The sequence below is a fragment of the Cucumis melo genome, chromosome 7, assembly GCF_025177605.1.
Source record: "Cucumis melo cultivar AY chromosome 7, USDA_Cmelo_AY_1.0, whole genome shotgun sequence".
NCBI classification, from domain to species: Eukaryota; Viridiplantae; Streptophyta; class Magnoliopsida; order Cucurbitales; family Cucurbitaceae; genus Cucumis; species Cucumis melo.
This window is the reverse complement of record NC_066863.1, coordinates 27,032,382-27,054,246: the sequence shown is the minus strand read 5'-3', so window position 1 is coordinate 27,054,246 and position 21,865 is coordinate 27,032,382. Positions and strand designations below refer to the sequence as shown.

Genomic DNA, 21,865 nt, shown 5'->3' with positions numbered 1-21,865 from the left:
TTTGGTTGCAACTATTTTTAGGCTATTCAAATTGGGTTGGAAGCAGCTTTATATGTTCGGTAAATCCGATTTTATTTGGTTTTTAAAAAATATCAAACCAGAAAGTGAACCAAAAAAGTTAGTTTTGATCAAAATTAAACCATAAATTTAATGCAATATAATTGAGTGTTTCTTTTAATTTCCAAGTGATCATTCAAGTTAGTATCACTCTTGTCCATTATAGGGGAAAGTTTAGTAAATTCTTGGATTTTACCATATTTTCATCGATCGTGATTTTGTTTTTTGAAATTTAGATTAACACCATGATCTAAACTATGTTTCAAAATTTATATTTATTGAGTTTTAAACGGTCTTTTTTTATTCTAGATTTAAATTAATTATATATCTGGTGTATTTTGGTTATTCAGTAAGTTTGATAACTATCGATAACTATTTCGTTTTTTTTTAATTAAGTCTATAAAGTAAAAATATATTATGTTTTCAAAAATCAATTCAAATTTTAAAAACTAAAAATATAATTTTTTAAAAGTTTGTTTTTGTTTTTAAAATATAGTTCAAAATGCAATGCTCCTACTAAAAGTTGGTATATAGTAAGAAAACGGGCTTAACTTTCAAAAGCCAAAAATTAAATGAGCTAAAAATTGTTTCTATTTATCTTGGTAACTCCGTATAATATTTGGATGTCAATATTCTATCAAAGAAATCCAATCAATCTTCACTTGAGATGAATCATAAAAATGGTTCTAATGTCAAATTCATAAACTGTACAATGGAGAATAAGTAGTAAGTATGAGCAATAGATGAAGTTCAAATTCAAATTCCCTCGAACAACGCTTTGACATAGAGAATGCACATGAATTAAGAGTAGATTTGATTGAAATAATAGTTAGTTGGCCTTACACTTAATTTGAGCCCAAGTCGACCCTCTCTTTCCTAACTATTGACATTTTTTTGTCATCTCAAACTTCACAGACAATGTAATATTCCATCATAGTTATTTGATTAGTCATGTCATGTTTGTTTACTTTATATTCACTTCAAAATACTTGAGTTAGATGCGATGATATTGTAAGAAATAAAGCTAAAAAAAGAAAAGAAGAGGATGACCAACACGAACACGAACCAAAAGCACTTTTACGGATGTCACTTAATTTTGTATTCATCTAAATAAATTGCCAATATAAGTAAGTACGCTTAACTTTAAAATTCTTATGTGCCGAAAAAAGGAAGTATATACCCTTATTTGTATAAATAGCAAACTTTCAACGATTTCTAGTCTTTCTATACCATATTTTTATGTTCATTATCCCTCTCATTCATATATGAAATGGGTTTATTCATGCATTGTTCTAAATTCTTACGTTGCAATACTAGTCGAAGTACATATAAAATCGTAAAAAAAAATCTCTCCATATAATAATAATAATAAAGCCAACAAAAACTTAGGTGAGTGTTTCGGATATATGACCAAAAGTTTGTGGTTCAAATTTCCGCTTTAGTTCATACTCGAAATAATAATAATATTTTTAAAAAATTTAGAAATAGGAGAGTTGGTTAGGTGCTTGGAGAAAGATAAGAATGGACCGAACCGCGGCCCAAACGAAACTAAACCGGTTGGAAAATTCAAACAGTAACTCCACGCAAGAGGTCCACCAAAGCGTATTACGCGTCGTAACCTGATAGGTCCAATCACAAACGTTGACTTTTTGGTTGGAAACTAATCCAATAAACGGACGACACGTCGCTCCAAGCCGAACCCCCATCTTTACATCCTGAACCCGACCACCGCTACCACCGTCTCTGTCTCCCTCTCCTCTCTCCGTTTCGAATCCCTTCTCTCTCCCTCTCTCTGCCACTTCGATCAAATTCCCTCCTGATTTTTTTTTCAGTAAGTCTCTGTTTTTCCTGTCTTTTAGTGATGATGAATTAATTAATTTGGAATTCCAGTTTTTGAACTCCACGGGGTTTGTGTATTTGCAATTGACATTTTCGTCGTCGTTTTGATTTTGGGTCCTTTTGGTTCGATGGTTTATGGGATTTGGGAGAGTGTGTTTGTTTTTTTGGTGGGTGATTGTTAAATTGTTGTGTTTTTTCTTTGTTTGGGAGATTGGGGGAAAAGAAATTTAGGGATGTTGTTTAAATGGAAGGAACATGTGTCTGAGTTTGTTTCTTGAAATTAATTGTTGTCTCTCTGCTGCAAAACGTGCATGAGAATTGAATGAAACGAATGTTTGTTTTATGGACGTTCGAGAATTTATTTTTAATTGTCGAATCGTTTCTGGGTTTTGTGACTTGGGTCCTGTTGCTTTCCCTTTTTAAGTTACTTTTGTTTATGAAAATAGCATTGGACTTTTGTAGGATTTATTGTTTGTTGGCATTTATTGGAGGAATGAACTCATTAATTAAACAAGTAGAGATATTTTTTTGGCTCAACCATTTAGACAGGGCATGTATGCACTTAATTACCTGATGAGCTTGTGTCATGTCTGGCTTCTCACCCTCGAGTGAACAGCATATGCTTGTATACATGTTTTTTTTGGTAACTTTTTTGTTTCCTTCGAGATTAGTCTTCATTTGTTATTTTATTTTCATTTTGGTTGTCATTTTCTGAAAAATGGTTTGATTGTTGATTGCAGTGGAGTTTGGGGTTGATGGTGATAGTGAGGTGGTGGGAAATTCGACTCTGGTGGAGGATAGCAAACCTCTTGATGAAAATGAAACAGGAGTAAGTTCAATTGAAAGGATTTTTTATCAGGACCAGGATGAGAAAATAATTCAAGATTCAACTGGAAGAAATGCAATTTTAGATTCAGTTCCTGGATTGCCCGTAGTTCAAGCAGATGAGCCTTATGTTGGTCAAGAATTTGAAAATGAGGCTGCAGCACATGCATTTTATAATTCTTATGCTACGCGTGTGGGATTTGTAATTCGTGTTAGCAAGCTCTCGCGATCAAGACGTGATGGGACGGCCATTGGTCGTGCACTTGTTTGCAACAAAGAAGGGTACCGAATGCCGGACAAGCGGGAAAAGATTGTGAGGCAGAGGGCTGAAACAAGGGTTGGTTGCAGGGCAATGATTTTGGTGAGGAAAGTAAATTCTGGGAAATGGGTTGTCACTAAATTTGTGAAAGAGCATACGCATCCTCTATCACCTGGGAAAGCTCGAAGAGATTGCATATATGACCAATATCCTGTAAGTTCTTCCTTATACCAATGTTTGCATATTCAATTGGATGCCTTTTTTTCCTTATCACGTGCACTAGTGGTAAATTGAATTCTTTTAGAATGAAATCAACTGGCTGTTTACTTTTAAGCTTTATTCAGTAATTTTTAAGTGAAAAAGGAAGTAGAGTCGTCAATGCAGCAATTTAAAACCAGTTTTTTGTTTGTTGTTGTTGCTTTATTTGAGGCAGGTACTTACATAGATATCCTCTATCCTCCATCTTCAACTCCCCCATCCTCCATAGGGATGTGGACTCAGATAAAGAAAAACTTAGTGTGTTGCATTTTATAAGATTTGAAGTATTTCATTAAATAGGTTTTGTAGAGGTAGGACTTTTAGTTCCAGAAATTGGTCTACCATAATGAATGAAAATTACACAAGTTCTTTAAGAAGGTTCCATAGAGTGCCTATTGTATGGATTATAGATCCATGGCACGATTTTTTCTTCCTTTTTTTATTATTATTATTTTTTAATTTTGTGTTGTGCTTTTTATCCATGATATTCAATCAAATATGTAAAACTTCTCATTTGAAAATGTAGAATTTAGAAAGAACAAAAAGCGTAGTACTTAGACTGTCAATGGAATTTCCAAATCCAAGATTATTAGGCAAAAGCATATATTTTTTATGGGGTAGCCGAAAGCTGGCATCTAGCATCCAGAAGAAATTGGAGTCTAGCATCCAGAAGAAATTGGGGGACGCAGTTGAGTGGACTCGTTGTTACCTATTCTGGCCTACTCAAGTACCCTTGGCAAAATTTCACTGTCTAAATTTCGAAGCTTCAGAGAATTGTTTTCTGGTTTGGTGTTTAGGTATCTTCTGCAAGCCTGCAAGTAGTTAGAGACTTAGAGTTATGAATTATGATTTGACTATGTTAAGTTTTTAATGGTAAACAGAAACTCTCATGAAAAGATGATAGAAAGAGACAGAAACCCTCAAAGCTGATTAGTTCTACAAAAATCTCCCCGATCAACAGGAATTGAAGAGACATCATTATCGCTATAAGAGATGATGTATCATTTTGATACCGAGAAAAAGCTTCCTAAAGAATAGTTTTTAAGACCCCTCAAAGTTTCTATAAATCCACCAGGAATGATTTTTTTTATATGTAGGAAACAAACATTTCATTCATGAGATGAAATTACTATGGATTACAAAAGAAAAGAAGAAGAAGAAGAAGAAGAAGAAGAAGAAGAAGAAAACATTCTCCAATTGGTCATAAAATTAATTAAACTAAAGTTACAATAAGAGGAGCTTGATTTACACCAATTAAGAGAAAGAAAAGTAGTAGGAGCGGGAGTTGTATATAAAAGTGTTCCTTATTTGTAAAGACCCGAGGATTCTGTAAATCCCTTGGAATGATGTTATACATTTTCCCAACTATATTTCCTAAATCAAGCTTTCAGGGAACGAACCATTTTGTGATTTGGAGGTTAATTTCCTCAAAGATGGTCCAGTTTTTATGTGGACAGTGGAGGGAATTTTAGTCTAGAACATTTAAACTATTTCCCTCCTTGGTCATTGCTTTTTGAGCCTCCCATTTGTGCATTTAGTGGAAAAGCATGTGTGTTTGTTAATCATATGTTTGTATATATTACTCTGAGGAAATGGTGGGAGATTAAGGGAAATCCTTAAATGGTTGTTGATGTCTCGTCTGGAAGGTTACTAAGCTAGTGGCCACGGTTCGTTCCTTAAGGAGAGACCTAGAATCTCCATTATTGAATTTGATCTTTGCCACAGTGTTGGGATCGAAAATTTAGAGATTGGAAAGCTTTTGACGATTCTGACAGGGATGGGGTGCAGGTGGGGTTTGGCGTCATGTGTATTTTAGTACGTTCATCACCAAAAAGAAAAGGAAAAAAAAGCTCCTTGGCATTTAGGTTGAATTGGCTCCTCAGGTGCTTGATTTGAAAAATGTAAATGCAATTAGAATATTGTTTTTCCTTGTTTATGATACATGGAATGGCTGATGATAACTATTACTTCTCTGATTGAATGATATTTTTTAGTCAAACTGTACACATGAAGTGATTACAAATGTCTAATGTGGTTTCTCAGTAAACTTTTATGGTATTATAATAACTTATTTGATAACCTTAGCATTATGGGTTAGGTTGCTCATTTATCACTAATGTACTAAAAGTATGGTTCATATCGTCTCTTTCCTCTTGGAACTGAGTTTTACATATTTGTTTCAATAATTCAATCTGAACAAATGGTTTCTAATAAAGAAAATGATTGACAGCCATAACTAATTTTTTTCACCTTTGCTTTATAACAATGCCTTAAACAACGATCCCTTTGTTACTATATAGCCTTGGTTTTATGATTTTATCCTTCATGATTGGAAGACACTGCTTCACTAGTTTTTCTTTGGGAGGATACCCTTAATCCCCGCTGCCCCTAGATTGTTTCTGCCCTCCTCTTTATGATTTGTTCCATACTTCTATTGTTTCATATTGAAAAAATAATAATAAATAAAAATAAAAATTTGCTGTCTTATTTGTCGAATGACTTGTCATAAAGATCACACTGGTCTCAGGATCTTATCTTTTCTGGCTACTTCAGTAGCTTGTTTTATATGTGCCTGTCTCTTTGACCGTTATGTACCTTTTTCTAATCTTGGGGATTTCTGTTGGTGCGTTTAACATGGCTAGAAACTGAGCTTGTGAGTAGTGATACTGTAGAGGAGGATAGAGCTTGATTAATGTAACCAACTTCTTGCTCGGAAACTTCCCAGCTGAGGTCCTTGGCTTTGGTTTCTTCTTTTTAGCTTAATCTTTTGGCTCACAGTGAATGTCACATCATAAGAAATGAAGAGAGATTTGAAGTTGGAATACCTTAACCACCGAGCTGCTCATGATGGTGCTTTTGATTTTTGTTACAAGTCATGCGTTAATAAAGATAAATGTTGTAATGTCTTGAGTTTGTTATATGCTTCAAACAACCAAGAGATGCCTTTTGTCTCTAATAAAACTGTTCTCCTCTTGTCTTCTAGACATACTATCACTTTATAAGCAAACCACATAAATCTCTGTGTCGGTCTTTTTTGCTTTACATTTTCTAACCATTTTTTCATAGGTAAACAAAGTTTTTAAATCAGATTTTGATTTTCGTAGTCTCTTATTTTATAATTGTAAATGGCATATACAACAGTGCATACATTTTATTACTCCTTTAACTCAGCTTTTGCAATTTTTTGTGCTGCAGAATGAACACGATAAGATACGCGAATTGTCTCAACAGCTTGCAATTGAGAAAAAGCGATCTGCAACTTATAAAAGGCATCTAGAAGTAATTTTCGAATACATTGAGGAGCATAACGATAGTTTGTCGAGAAAGATCCAACATATAGTAGACAATGTGAAGGAGTTGGAAAGTGTAGAACAGCAGAATCATAGATAGTATTGGGCTATACTTTTTCATACTCCCAGTTTGAGATTCCAAAACGAAGATGATGGTATAGTAGCTGGATGAATGAAGAAAATTTTAGTTCAGAATTATTATGATATGTTCCAGCATTTAGATGTCAATTGAGTTTCACAAAAATGGAGTTATATTTCCCATGATATTTCATTGCTTGTAAATCGCAATGTATGTCATGTTTTGTACAGCATTCAAACGATTTGTATCTTAATTTTCATTAGTCTCAGTTTTTTTACCTAACCAATTTATTTTTAAGTTATTGATGAACTTGTCTTTATGGACATCGTAGGAAGATAGAATGATATTTGAACTTAGCATCCTTTCAATTTATCTTCAAAAGGAAATAAGACATAATTCAACAAATAATATTACGAAATGAAAGAGATGTTGATTCTTGTTTCGAACTGGATTACACAAGTCTCGAAAATTATGAGACGACCTATATAAATAAGTACATATAGTGCTATAATAGTAGTAACATTTCACTTTTACACCAATAACATGTATATTTGTGTAATATATCTTTCGTGAATGAAATAGATTGCTTTGGTCCTCTCAAACCCTAGCCCTTGCAAGGATATAAATGTAAATTCTAAAGCACTAAAATATGTGCAAATATAGCTTAATGGATAAAACAAGATATCTATTTTCTGTCACACTGATAGTTGAAGTAAAAAAAAAAAAAAAAGTGATTCCAAAGCAATATAATAGACCACATCCAAAGAAAAGGTAGTTTCATGTTGGATAAGCATAAATCTTAAAATTGGATATGAAAAGTTAGAGTTTGTTTAAAATGACTAAAGAAATAAGTGTTTTTTTTCTTTCAAAAATGGTATCTTTAATTAAATTCCTCCGAAAATAAATTTCAAAAGCTACTTTAGGTAATTATTAAAATATTTCAATTTTTTTTGTCTTTTCAAAATGGTTTATTTTCAAAACTAAATAGACACAACTACAATCACCTTTGTTCCTATTTTTCTTTATAAAGAGTCACCTATTCGAACCAATCTTTTGAAACTATTTCATCCCTTCTTAGACCAAATTTTTCCCTATCCACCTACTCTAACAGATTGTGAGATTGCTTAAAAAAGGATCATTCCATGCTTATGATCCAAGAGTTTTGATGTCTGCTCGTCCTATAAGATTCTACTTTCAATTTACCCTCCTCTTTCTTTTTCCCTTGATCTCGAAGCATCTTGAACTTTGCCTTTTGTTTTATTGTACTTTCAAAAGTTTCACTAGTAACCCTAGAACTAGTAATGTTATAAAAATATCCTTCTTCGATTTTCACCAACCATTTTTTCAATAATTTCACCAATTTCTTTATAACAAATTAAGTAGTTATCAAACATTTTAACCTACTTCTGTCAAAACGAAGAATGACATGTGGTTGGGGGACTGTTGATGGAGGAAAAGGGAGAAGAAATCATGAAAAACTGGAAGAAAGTATGAAGAAATTGTTCCATTGATGAAGGATTGATGGAGGAAGACAATGAAGATGGTGAAGAAAGAACGTGGATCATGGGTCTTGGGGCGAGTTTTTGTGGTTACGTCAAATCGTGCATTTTTTTTGAGTCTAGTCAGTTTGGACGTGCATAGGGTTAATAATTACTATATATGAAAAAAAAACTAAGAACACAACTTAAAAATAAGAACTTTTTTCACTCGGATAATATTGTTAAAATGGCTCCAAAACAAGCTATTGGCACTGTTTCTTAGCAACATGATGGTTTATACTTTGCAAAAGTGTCATAATCTAACTTAAGAGGATAGTCTTACAGTTGGTAATCAAAGCATTTTTTTCATTTTACATGTTGGAAGGCATAGAAGAAGCTTATGAAGTGAAGGATTTGCAATTCAACTGCCTGCATTACTTTCCCATATGTGATAGTATCCTGCTTATCAAGGCTTCCTTCTTTCCAGACACTGGAAGATCATTTGCTGTCAAATAATACTTCAACTCCACAACTGACAATTCCTTCAACTGCAAAACACAAACCCAACACATTTTTTGTTTTCATATCATCAATACTATGAGTTCATAACTGGATCATATTCATCCAGCTTGCCTTGGGTGGAGTGGGCTATTATATTTATAGCTCACTCAATGTTTGGACCTCTCATTGTAATTGTTTAAGTTCTCAATTATTATAATGCATACTTAGCTATATTTGAAAACCATCTTCTCTCTTCATTTGTAATACAAATTAAAGTAGTCTATACTCCAACCACAACCTATTATAACTTATTTTGTGTCAAGACTATCGTATTTTATAGACTATAATAACCAATTCAGCACCTCAAACAACCTAAAAAAGTTCAGATTTAACCATGCAGAGGCAACCACATTTCCTACAGAGATGAAAACAAGACAGATATGGGGAAGAAGAGAAGTTGTTTTACCTTTCCATTATCTGCAAGGTCAGCCCAGTCATATTCTTTACACTTTTGAGAAGCAATCTCTGATATTGCTTTTCTCTTTTTTGAAACTTCACTCACTTTTCCTTTTCCAGCTTCCTCCTCCTCTTCGTAATTTTCCCCATAAACCGATAGTTTGAATTCTTCTAATGTCTTTACGACCCCAGGTCTACAATAAACCATGAAGAAACAGAATGTCTTAAGCAGGTAAGATTAGCAAATAGCAATAGCAATATACTAAACAATTCCGTAGTAGTTAAAGAAAAGGGGTAGACAAACAGCTATACTATAGTCATACCTAGCCATTCCTTCTTCATCAGGGACTGTTTCGTCATTAACCTCAGGCATTTCATCTTCTTCTAAGGCTAAAGCCTGCAGTACGGCATAATGTCTCTGCAAGGCTGAAAGTAGTCTACCGTTATACATTGAAGGTGTCTCACAACATAAAATGAAAAAAAAAGAAAGAGAAAAACCAACATCAAAATCAACTTCATTAGGCCTGGACTAAACTGGTGCTTCACGCCACGAGAATCCAAAAATTTGAAAGGGGAAGAAATGACATTCATTTTGGAAGATAGAAATACCAAGATCTTGAGGATAGTTACAGAACTCTTCTTGACACAAACGCCCAAAAAGAGGCATTTAAATAAGGGAGCCATGCATTTTAAAAGATTTATGTTGCAGCATGACAACATAAAATTCTGCCTCCCTCTTAGGTAAGGAAGAGAAAGATCACAATTTATAATTCGCTAAGTGCTCGAGAAACTTGTAATTTTCCATCTATATTCCATATTGAAACTTTTTTCTGTTCAATTCCATTTCAATTTCTGGTTCCTACCAAATTACAAGGTTCATCTGTAATCATACCAGGATTGGCAAACTGGCAAACTGAAAAATCTTTCAAGTCAATGCGTTTCATTAAAGCAGCAGCCTTTTTTACTTGATCATCAGTCGCTCTAGGTGCAATGTCAGGATTCGGATGAAGCTGCAGCACATTATATAATTAGCAGCAACTTCAAGAAAACCACTCTAACCAACTAAACATTTTTCTTGCCTCCTCAACATGTCGGATGTCATCAGCATAAGGCAGATATAACATGTTCATTCCTGGTGGCTCAACTTGTCCCCCAGCAGTAATGATCTCGTCCTGTGATGTTTCAAGAAGCCAAGTGCATTAAATTAAGAAGTTAGAACAATAGACAATTGGTAATACCGAATATTCAATATTTTTGCATTAAGTTCGGTGCAACTTCTGCAGTTGCCTGGATAGTTGATTCCTCTAATAGTTGAACGTTTACTACCCTCTTATAACTTTTGGAGTTTTGTTGATTCTTTGGGCTTTTTTTTTTATTAATCTATTTATTTCCATTCTCTTGGGCTTGTTTCCTTTTGAAAACTGAAAGTTCAAAATGCAACAATAAAATATTCCGTTCTGCAGCTATGAAACAACTTCTCAACTTTGGTGTCCTGATCGATGTTCATTAAATAACACAAATCACACAGTAGCCGAGATGAACAAGCAGCAAGAAGAGTAACATAAAATGAATGAGATGCATAGATTTCTGACGGCCATTTACAGGCAACGCTACTACAAAATGAAATATATAAACTGTTACAATGTTGTGCACACAAATCCTAAAATTGTGAATTCAACAATCTGTCCAGTGCATTTATTTACGATAATGCCTAATCATTTTGTGATTGACATAACATCCCATGTAAAATCATACATATTATATCACAACTATTATTTCCTGCAATCCAATGTTCTTATGGATGAAGTTTTTAAATGAAACATAATAATGATGACCAGCACTTTATATGAGGCATTCCTTATTGTAAGGACTTTAGAGTTACGTAGGACAGTTTCATCTTACTTGGGCCACAAGAGCAACTAGTTGGGGGTGAGATGGACTACCGAAAAAAGCAACTGCAAAACTGGGTAAAACAAAGGATTATTGCACAGAACCAAATATATAACAAAATTACAAAATTTTCCATTTATCAATTACAAATGAGAATTAAACGTTCATATGAGTGACATAAGCCAACTCTTAATGGAGAAAAGATACAGCTCTAGGTGGATACATGGCAAACCAAAAATCACAACAGATGGATGCGTAAGTAAATCATTCCTAAGTTTTCCAGAGAGTCTTAGGCATGGACCATTTACAAGGAATTTCGAACTTAAAATTTATTTCATAGAGGATAAAGTAAAAATGAGATATAAAAAAAATCAATCTTCAATCCCTAGTTCCTTTTGGGCCTCCCTCATGAATTGTAACAGCCAACGTGAAACTGGTTGTTATCAGTATGAACTTTATCAAAACTACCTCAGGCAACCTCTCAAATAATCCAGTACATTTCCTTGTTTTGTGTTGGGTTCTTACACGTGCAGAAATTCATACCAGTTTGACAATCGACAAAATAAGACTTCATCGACTAAGGACAGGACTGAGCCTAAGCTCACTAACTGGTTCATCCCATTTTAACACCATAGCAATATCACCACACCTAAGTTTTTTTTGTTTTTGTTTTTTTTTTTTTTTTTTTGAAAAGGAGACGAGTCACAAATTTTATTAATAAAGAGAGACTGATACTCAAACTACATGTGTGATACAAATGAAGAGATTGAGGATTATCACCGCATCTATGTTGTAGTGTCTCGAAAAAGCATCCTTCAATGCACATAAACTTCTCTTTTTCTATTTCTTAAAAGATATGTATTTAAAAACTGTGAAATTCTCTTTAAAAATGCTCATTTCTATGTGCAATAATTTTTCTAAAATTTACATTATCTTATTCAAAATGTTATTATCTTTTCATATCTAAAACATTGTTCACATTTTCCTCCTGTGTTTCTCAAACATACCTGATTTTTCTTTGTGCTTTGCACTTAAGGCCCAAATGACTATTGTTGACTGGAGTACACACACATACAAAAAAATGATATTGATATATGACAAATATAACAATTTTTGGAACATTGGAGAAAAAATATGGCCTTAATTAGATAACATAAAGAGGGGGTTATATGTACAAACCGATTGAGCTTCACCATGGACCTGTGGAGGGCAATGAAGATACAAGTGCTACCACTCATTCCCTACAATAAGCAGATTTCAAAGTTAGTGTAATAAAACATTGGGGATCATGAAAACCATCACATGCAGTTCCAGATGTTAGACAATATCCATTCCATTGTTTATGCATGTGGTGGTTTTCATAACGAAGGAAAGTGGTCCGTGGCATTTATTGTAAAGAGAAACAAACATGTGAGAAGCATCAAAACAGCCTAGAAGGTGAAAGAATGATAAGCAGGCAGCACCTAACCACTCACAGTTCTGAAAAGCCTAAGAATACAAATAAAAGCACAACAAATGTGATGCACGGGGAAGAGAAAAAAGATTGAAAGTAACCTCGTCACTAGGATATAAGAATGTTGATGGACGTAAATTGTGATAATCTTTTAAGCAGCTCAATGGCTTGAAACCTAGAAGCTGAAGATGTCCAGCAGATACTCTCTTGATCTCGGATAACTCCTCCCCAGAGAATTTTATTGCCTGACTAGATATCAAGCAAAATTATTTCACAGAAATTCACCAGCGAATATACATATTATTGTACTAGGCATGCAATAAAAGCATAAATATTTTCCTGTTTCAATATATGTTGCTTCAATAATTTGCAATTTTTCCTAGTCCCAACCACTTCAAAGTAACATGCAATATAACATGCCAATGATTATCCTTCTTACTTCAATAAAAGCAAAGGAAAAATAATTGGCAATGAAAGAATCAATTTAAAGAAGAAATTTTACGTTTAATAAGAAGAAAGCCTAAAGTATATAAGACTTACTTTTTATAAAGCTGAAATCTCTTTGAAGGTTCCAGAAATAATGCACCTGTATCTGCACAAATGAATGACCTCTCTGTCTGCATATTCCAACAAAAAAAAATTTTAACTCGTTACTAGTGCTCAGCATCACCAACAATGACAAAGTAAGGCTATCAAAAAAACTGAAAGCAATCTATTGAAAAGGCAGAGAATATAGCAGGAATGGCATAAATTTTACAGCAAGTTGGTAACTGAGGCGAGAGCTACCAAAACCTCCCTTGGCAATGTATTACCAAGATTTTTAATTAGTCATATATTCCACAATTGATCATCGTAAGTCATAATATACTTTGGGAGGTGCAGACATACAGATGAGATGATTCATACAGGTCCTTCATGCTGAAACATAGAAAACCTAAGGTATGATTGTGTGCCAATAAAGTCCATTCTTCAGAAATACTGAGTAAGTCAGAAGGATTTAGAAGCAAGGTCTGATTCAATTCAGTCTTAAAAGCCATTGAGAAAATTTTAGATTGGTCCTTTTTGCCCCCAAGTTATGATCAAATACAATGTAATATCTTGCATAAAGTAATTTTAGATTGATCAACTTGCACCTGTACAAAGAATAGTGAAACTTAAATAGGATACTGTTACCTTAAGTGGACGGTTTGAGATAGAATCAAGCCAAGTGATTGCTCCTGTAAATCAAGACGAGGGAAGCAATCTCAAGTATTAAACCCAAAAACGTGCCTAAGAAAATGTTCCAACTAAAATATATTGGAATGCTGGTACCAGGAAGGGTGGGACGAATCAATGCATAACTATTAACGTCAATTGACAATTTATTGGTAATAGACAATTTGAGTCTCCTGACTACACGCTTCTTGAACATCCGCTTCTTCAGTTGATCCTTCATATCTTGTAATCTGAAATTTATGGTTGACAAGAAAATAAGTGAGAGAGACAAGTGAGACAATTAAAGATATCTGATATCTCATCTTCTCATGACGTTGTTAGATCCGTTACAAGTATCCTCATTTTGTAAAACTGGAAGATCAATGGAAATGATAGCATTACATGCTAGCATTGACATATACAAGATAGTTTCCTGTTGGTTGTAAATATGTTGATTAGTTGTAAAATCATAAAGGATTTTATTTTATTCTTACAAGGATACTTTCCTTTTACGTATGGAGCCTTTCTCCTTAAGAAGGCTTGTATCTTATGGTTCATTTAATGGAATAAAAAAATATTTGATTCCATTCAAGCTTAGAACTACCATTTGTCCATTTGCTGTAATTTAAAAATAAATAGCATTTTCTCTCCCCTGATGTACTCATCACAATATCAAAATTGTTCAGATAATTGATAAATACCAACTACCAAGTACAATTAGGCTCCGATATACCTATCTCCTGCTGAAGGCAAATATTGAACAAGATCGCCCCCTTCTAGTCCAATCAAATCCTAGAATCGAAAATATTCAACCAGTTGGTAAAATGATGAATCATTACATCCTTATGATATCCAACTGGAGAGATACACATACAGCATAGAAAAGAGAGATATTAAACTGCTCATTAGGGCAACTCAGTGGGAAAAGTTCAATCGAAATGCCAAGATCTTGAGCATCCTGGAAAAGAGAAACATATAACTTTCAACAAGCACACTTCCACAACCAAAACCCACATATATCAAGCATTTAAAAACAAATGCACCTACCTTTGCTCTCTGTAATGTAGTTCTTATCAAATCAAATTTAGTAGCACCTTTGATACTTCCAAAAGGATCATCTTCATTTGTAAACAAAAGAATCCGCTTATCAAGTGTCTTTGCAGATCTGAAACAATTTAGTTTTTTGTGTAAACATCAAGATGGCATTCTCTTTTGTGTGTCTGTCATGGGTGGACAGAGAGGTAGAGGATTGGGGTTGATATTCCACCAATTATACTATATTTTTAGATAGTAAGAATAAACATACAATAACTAATTTTCAACTGCAAATTTGAAATAGCAATGTACTACCCTTTCCGCAGCAGTGCTTGGGCTGCCCATAAAGCATTGTAAAGAGCATTCTCACGAGAACCTGAGACAATACCATACTGACTTCCAATCTCTTTCATAAATACTTCTGCAAAAATATTAATAATTACAATAAAGAATCGGATATACTTTTATTAGAAATCCAGAAAAAATAATAGACCATCTAAAATAGTTATCTCCATTCTTTGGTACAATGTAAATAATAAAAAAAGATAACTACTAAATGTAGAAAAACCATAAGCATCATCCTCTTCTCTCAGTCATGCTCCCAGTAGTTGACCATTCCATAATCAGCAAAGAGATAAGAAAGTTAAAGTCTCGTTTGATAACTGTTTGACTTTAGATTTTTGCCTTTGAAAATTAAGCACAACTACCAATGAGTTCCTTTGTTTGGTTGTTTACTTTTTAACAATGTTTTAAAAAACCAAGCTAGGTTTTGAAAACTTAACAAAAATTGTAATCAAACAACACATAAATCCTCCTATGTTTTTCTTTTTCTTTTGCTTTTTGCGCAAATCATGTTGTAGCTTTTCAGTATTGAAATAGCTCTTCTTAATTAGGGTAAATTAGGGTATCTTGGTCAAATCACTGATTAGGCTTATGATTAATTTCCTTGATTGATTACAAATTAAAATTAGTTTGATTTCCAATCTCTATAAATAGAGGGATTGTCTTCTTGTATTGATAAGATTTGATTCAATGATAAACGCTTTGATTATATTATTGGACATTTTCCTCAATATTCTTGTATACCATGGGGAAAATCAGCAATACCATAGTTTCTTCCAAAAATAAATTTTCACAAATTTTCCTTGAGAGCGGAAGTACCATACTTACTTATATTCCTTTATAGATATTAGCATCTCCATGAATTTAATGGTCTGCTGGTTCAAATTTTCCTTTTTCTAAAGTTACGCAGAGAGACTATTTACTAGGTATCAAATTTTTGCAAATGTAAGAGCTTATCCCTCTAAATATAGATGATATAAACAAGCTGACTAAGTGACTAACAAAATAACAAAATAACCAATCCAACAACTACTAAAAATCAATTGACAAACTAAGTAACAACAAACATCAGCAAAAATCACAAAGCAATCTCCCATTTCACTCGCTTTATCAATTAGTCATCCTATGACCCAACAAGATAAGTAATTATGTAGTTACCCTCTATGCCATCAATGGTTTTTAGAAGCCTTGCTGTTGGTCGATCAAGATCTTCTCGCTCAGGGACATTAAGCACAAAGACACCATTTAGATCCTGCAAATTCTTTTTTTCCCTCTAGAAAAAAGTCAAATTATAAAATAAATAAATTAGGCTTCAATTAGTGGCATGCCATAAATAGAAAATACTCTTGGAATACTTAAGTGTGACTACATTCAACAACATAAGATGCAGCCTGCAGGGCATATTTTCTTAAATTAGAAAAGGAAGAAAATTGGGTGGCACAAATTGGAATGTAAAATAAGCAAACTAGATGTCACAAATTGAATCCCACATTCCAATTCAATTCCCTATTAAACCATAATAACAAAAGGAGGAAGACAAAACCAAACGTTTGGCCCTACTTTGAGATAAATTTGGAGACTAAAAGAAAAAAACTCTAGATTGAGGTAAGTATTATGTGGATGCATCTTATACAGACTTTCTTATGGACCACAGGACCACGTGGAAGGAATAAAACAATGAAAAGGGAAGCACTTTTGATAGCTTTTTCGAAAACATTATCTATCTTGCTATGACTTGGTACAAATGTACATCTTTCTATAGCTCATATGATCCCTCTTCCCTTTTGACCAATCGGAGAATTTTTTGGTAACAGGATTTTTGCCCATCTTTTGCAATTTTCATACACCAATGAAATTTGTTTCTTATTTAAAAAAATGGTAGGATCAGAGAGATGAATGTAGCCCCTCTTAGCAAGATATCCCTTAGTAAATAGTAACCCCTCGATTTTATAGGAGCTTTTACCTTCTGTATATAATTATTAAACCACTAATTCACCCAAAAGTTTAAGCTGGTGGTTGAAGCAAATTTAATTATATATCACTAACAATAATCATTCTTATCAATGAAATTGAAGCTGTTTCAAAATAAATCCCAAGGTTGTGCAACTCAGCCCTTTCCCATTCCCGTTGTATTATCCTGCGAAGAAAGTCCTAAAGATCTTGGCCAAGTTTTCCTTGGATGCCACTTTCCTAACAGGTTTTGGGGAACCCTCATAGCAACTCACCTATGGTTTTCACAAAAAGTATCAAAAGTTTTGTGGAGGAATCCATAGCCGGCTACCCTTCAAAAAGGAGAAAAAGACTGCACCTGCAATTGATCCAATCTTCATTTTCTGGATCATGGTTAGAACAAAACGCTAGAATATTTGATGGTTCAGAAAAAGCCATAAATATCTTTCTTGACAATGTTCTTTTGTTGGCCTTGTTAAATCATCAATCAACCTAAAAGCTTAAGTTATTGGGTTGTGAATTTAATATTATGTCAACTTTTGAAATGTGAATTTAATATTATGTCAACTTTTGCACTCTCCCCCACTTGTGAGCATGAAGGTTTGTTGAAGGCTCAACAAGTGGAATTCAATATTAGTTGGAGGGGAAATGACTTTACACAAGGTTCGAACTTAAAGACTTCTAATACCATGTTAAATCGTCAATCAACCCAAAAGCTCAAATTGTTTGGTTATGATAAATTTAACATTACATCAACACTCTAGCAAACAAGCCTATCATGGTGTAAACTATATTCCTAATTCAATAGTTACAGCCTACGTGATCTTCATAATGTTTGATAGAATTTCCCATGATCTTCCTTGGTTTGGGATTTGTCTTTCACTCCTCACTTTTTTTCTAATTCCATATCATCTATGAGATTATTATATCCATATCATCTAATTCCATACCATATTGTCTCCCTTCATGCTAAATTAACTAAAATTTAAGATAGGCCTCCAACAGGTCAAGTACTCTTGTATCCGTAAAGGAAATCCAAGTAAAAACAAGTAAGGTTTTAGGCCAACAACATACTGTGTTAAAAAAGCATATAGCAACTTCATCATAACTTCTGTTGATGATTTGTGTCTTCAATGATTGTGAAATGCAGCTCAAAGCAACTTGAAAATGGGTTTCTCGTTTTTTATCTTCCTGGAAGCCAAAAATGTAGTGGTCAGCAGTCAGTATGTACTATGCATATTTCATTCATCAATAACACATACTGGATATAAAAATAACTTTTCAGAAACCACGGAGCACTTTCAAGCATGGAGCAAGAGTCTAATAAGAGCTAGACATCAGAAAAGAAAATAACAGCGAAGAGTGTTAGAATTATAAAGGAAAACTACAAAACCCCAAACAGATTGAGATGTCTGGAAATGAACTCCCGTGGAAAACTACTTTGCAAACTCTGCATACCTCAATCCCCCTAATTCACTCTGCCTATTATCATTCTTCATATCCTTCCTTGCTAATAACAAATATACCTTCGCAATACCCTAATAATATCACTAATATTTCCCTGTTAACATTCTTAACAGAAATCCAGCATATTCAATGAATCATAAAAACATCTTTGAATAAGCTGACTTCTATTGTCCTACTGTGGTAGTATTCTTAACATCTTTAGACTGTACACGAACAGGAGACAATTATCAAAATCCCAAATGAAGAATACTAATAAGATTTTATATATGACAACATTGAAGTTGAGGTAGTGAGAAACCATCAAGCAACAAAATTTGTTTTTCTTTTTCTTTTTTTCCCTCTTAACCAAACATCTACTATCACTATCTATAATGCCTCAAGTCCAAGATTCAGAATCTAGATTTAGCATTTAATGGCTACGTCATCATTGCTTGTCTATAATGCTTCTAAGAGTGAAAGTTGTCCTCATAAACTAACAAAAGTCCTTTTAGGATGCTTTGTCCTCACATACATCCTAGAAAAATTCTTAGTAGGCCACCCAACGTAGCTCCAAACTAAGGGCATGCTTAGACCTCAAATTTGAGGGGAGTTTAGCCCACTCCACACTTAGGGCACAAATTAAGCAAAAAGGGTTAGAGTTATTTTACTCCTCTTATTTTACGCCCAAATCCCTGCTGCACATTAACCACTCTCTAGGTTAGGTGTATCTCAAGACCACTAAAAATTTTGTTTTTCTCGGGGTCAATATCGATCGAGATCGACCCTGAGATTCTTCTCAAATTTTAAAAAGCTTGAAAGAAATTTCTCGGTCCCTCTCGGCCGGATGTGTCACCGAAATAGTGCGTTTATTAATAATTTGAAATTGAGGTTAACTCTTCTCGAGCCAAATTTGTCACATTAGTCCTCGAGTTGAAAACAGAAGCATTTAGGTTAACTGTTCCCGAGCCATCATGGCAGCGAGATGTACCAAGCTGTAAAACAAAAGCAATTATATCAATGATCCTGAGCTAAGGTCGCCCCGTGATGTCCCTTAGAGAGACCAAATTTCCTTCGAATAGTTCTTTAAATTTGGGAAGAATCTCGAGGTCGATCTCAACCGAGAATGACCCCAAGAAAAACAAAATTTTCAGTAGTCCCGAGATGCACCAATTGAGAGAATGGAACAATGTGTGACAGGCATTTCGACGTAGGATATGGGGAGTAAAATAACACTAATCCCCTTAATCCATGCCCCAAACATGGAGTTGGCTAAAATAATTCACTCCACATCGCTCAAGTCAGCACCCCAAATACAAATTATTATAATACCTAAAACATTATAGTCCCCAAACTATTATGAGTCACTCTCACTCCTCGCCCTAAAGGACCCCTAAGTTCTAATGATATAATCACCAAAAAGGAAGGTGCAACCTTTGTTAGTATAGGTAGTAACTTTTAATTCTTTTAAGCATTTCATAATCATACCTTCATGTCCTCAAGATCTCTCATTCGATGTCATCGGTTCATTCACATCCCCTCCTAAATTCGAGGTGTTAAACTATCTAAAAGAAATCAAATTGTTTTAGAAAATAGGACAGATATTTAAACCACCAACACCAGATTTCACGCTATCAAGTCTTTTTCGCCTAAATACACTAACACACGACGCTCACTTCAAGCTAGAGAAAAATGAATAAAATCCGAATAACTTGTCCAGCCGTTACAGAATCACAATAAGCTTCAGCTGGAGGATTGAAACAAAGAGAAAAGGAAAGTAGCAGCCAGCAGTAGGAACAAAAAGAGTGGAAAAAGAACTCACGGAGGGGCAAGTCGTGCTGAACATTTTAGGGGAAGCATCAACCAAGTAAACCGCGAGTTCCTTCGTCGACTCCCTTTCCTGTAGACCAAATAAAGCAGAGAAAGTTGGAAGGGAAGTAAGGAAATGGAGCAAGAAGAAGAAATGCATGCATATGTTACTGTATTTGTATGAACCTGAAAGAATGGATTATCGGGATCGTCATCGTCATCTCTGAAAACCTCATCTGGGTCCAAATCCATGGCGAGTTTGAGAAGAAGAGGTGAAGAGGTGAAGACTTGTTTTTGCTCGTCGCAGCTACAGCTACAGCTACTGCTTCTCTTGCAAGTTTCGTCTCTTGCAAAGTGACAACGGTCGTTTAAATAGATTGGCAAATTAGGATCGTCGCTTCGTTTGGAAATTTCTTTACAAATACTTTTGGTTTGGAAAATGGTCAAAAGTATTGACTTCGAAATTGATCAATGTATAGCCTATCACGAATAAAAACAATAATAGAAAACTTCTATCTACATGTCACTGAATTCAATATACATACAAACATATATTACACTTACTCATTTAGGTGAATTGATGGGTATCATCATCTAAAATATTGATTCTAACCAAGTGACATAAAATTACTTGATGAGCATACACACATGTTTGTTAGATTTTCTTGTCAATGTGTGAAATAAAGTGGTAATTTGGTTTTCAAAAGTTTAAAAGAGTTGTTTAAATTACAAATTTATTGTCCGAAAATTCATTTGATAGTCTCGTGACTAGTTTATTTCTATGTGTTTTAAACCCTAGTTAAGTTGTACTATCATCATATTTCATCATATTTACTAGGGTAATTACTTTTGTAGCACCACGTGACATTTCTTTTTTACTTTTTTTTAAAATTTTGCAAAAGGGAAGTAAATTGAATCTTCTGACCTCAAGATTAATAGTACGAGCACTATATCGATTAAGTGATGCTCATTTTGGTAAATATGGGAAAATCTGTCCTTGAGAAACCATTAGTAATTGACTTTAGTATCGATAATCTCCCATTAGCAATATAATACATTATTGATACACTCTGAGAGATGTATCAAAATATTGTTATATCAAAATATTCATTTGCTTTAATGTTATAGTTGTTAAATACTTTGGGCCCGATTGCAATAGTTTCAACTACCCTGTTTATTATTTTAGTCTTGGCAACTAACTAGCTAATATTTGATACATAGGTTTAAACAGTAGTTTGTTTATTCATGTGTTACCTTTTTATTTCAAAAGTATTGGGTAGTTGGCCATGTCAATTTGAATATGTAACTCACAAACACTGAGATTATAGTGAAATACACAGCGCCTAAGAGTTCATCTGATTACCAAAAACGAAAAGTAAGGGTGAAAATAAACTGAGATCAGTCAAAATGACAACAAAGTCGATACCAATCAATTTGGATACTTATATTTTGGACAAACTAATTAAAGAAGAGATAAACCTATCAATTAATCTTAAATAATCTAATCGAATTTTGTTTTGTGTATACAAATGGCAGTCAACTGACAACCATATGCAAAATTATTTAAATTCATACATCACTATTTTAATATTTAATAATGACAGTTTGCCAACTCGGTTAATAAAGATATTGAAAATTCAAATTCTCCTACAACAATAAATTTATATTGAATGTTTCGCAGCTACTTAAAAGAATCCTTTCACCTGT

General features: G+C 33.8%; 2 protein-coding genes across 2 annotated transcripts; one reads left to right on the top strand and one right to left on the bottom strand.

The window, feature by feature from the left end:
* Nucleotides 1-1,761: 1,761 nt before the first annotated feature.
* Nucleotides 1,762-6,889, top strand: LOC103494508 (protein FAR1-RELATED SEQUENCE 6). The gene is made up of 3 exons (XM_008455711.2): nt 1,762-1,888; nt 2,637-3,193; nt 6,434-6,889. Coding segments are annotated over exons 1-3 (753 nt in total). The 5' UTR covers nt 1,762-1,887; the 3' UTR covers nt 6,629-6,889.
* A 1,402-nt stretch (nt 6,890-8,291) lies between these two features.
* Nucleotides 8,292-20,551, bottom strand: LOC103494507 (ATP-dependent DNA helicase 2 subunit KU70). Its single transcript, XM_008455710.3, has 19 exons — nt 20,345-20,551; nt 20,172-20,249; nt 17,981-18,097; nt 16,115-16,229; nt 14,930-15,035; nt 14,627-14,744; nt 14,454-14,537; nt 14,313-14,371; nt 13,697-13,830; nt 13,559-13,602; nt 12,926-13,002; nt 12,487-12,634; nt 12,112-12,173; nt 10,945-11,005; nt 10,122-10,214; nt 9,935-10,052; nt 9,366-9,468; nt 9,053-9,236; nt 8,292-8,633 (listed from the first exon to the last, which is right to left on the bottom strand). The coding sequence occupies exons 1-19, from the start codon at nt 20,408-20,410 to the stop codon at nt 8,520-8,522; spliced, it is 1,881 nt and encodes a 626-aa protein (XP_008453932.2). The 5' UTR covers nt 20,411-20,551; the 3' UTR covers nt 8,292-8,519.
* Nucleotides 20,552-21,865: the final 1,314 nt, after the last annotated feature.

What these genes read in the sequence shown, in the direction of transcription:
- LOC103494507 (XM_008455710.3), bottom strand. Translation starts at nt 20,410, where the DNA reads ATGGATTTGGACCCAGATGAGGTTTTCAGAGATGACGATGACGATCCC. An exon ending in CAAGCACTGCTGCGGAAAGG is followed by an intron (nt 14,745 to 14,929) that starts GTAGTACATTGC and finishes AAATTGTTTCAG; the next exon opens with ATCTGCAAAGACACTTGATA. An exon ending in AGATTTCAGCTTTATAAAAA is followed by an intron (nt 12,635 to 12,925) that starts GTAAGTCTTATA and finishes CTTGATATCTAG; the next exon opens with TCAGGCAATAAAATTCTCTG.
- LOC103494508 (XM_008455711.2), top strand. An exon ending in GCATATATGACCAATATCCT is followed by an intron (nt 3,194 to 6,433) that starts GTAAGTTCTTCC and finishes TTTGTGCTGCAG; the next exon opens with AATGAACACGATAAGATACG.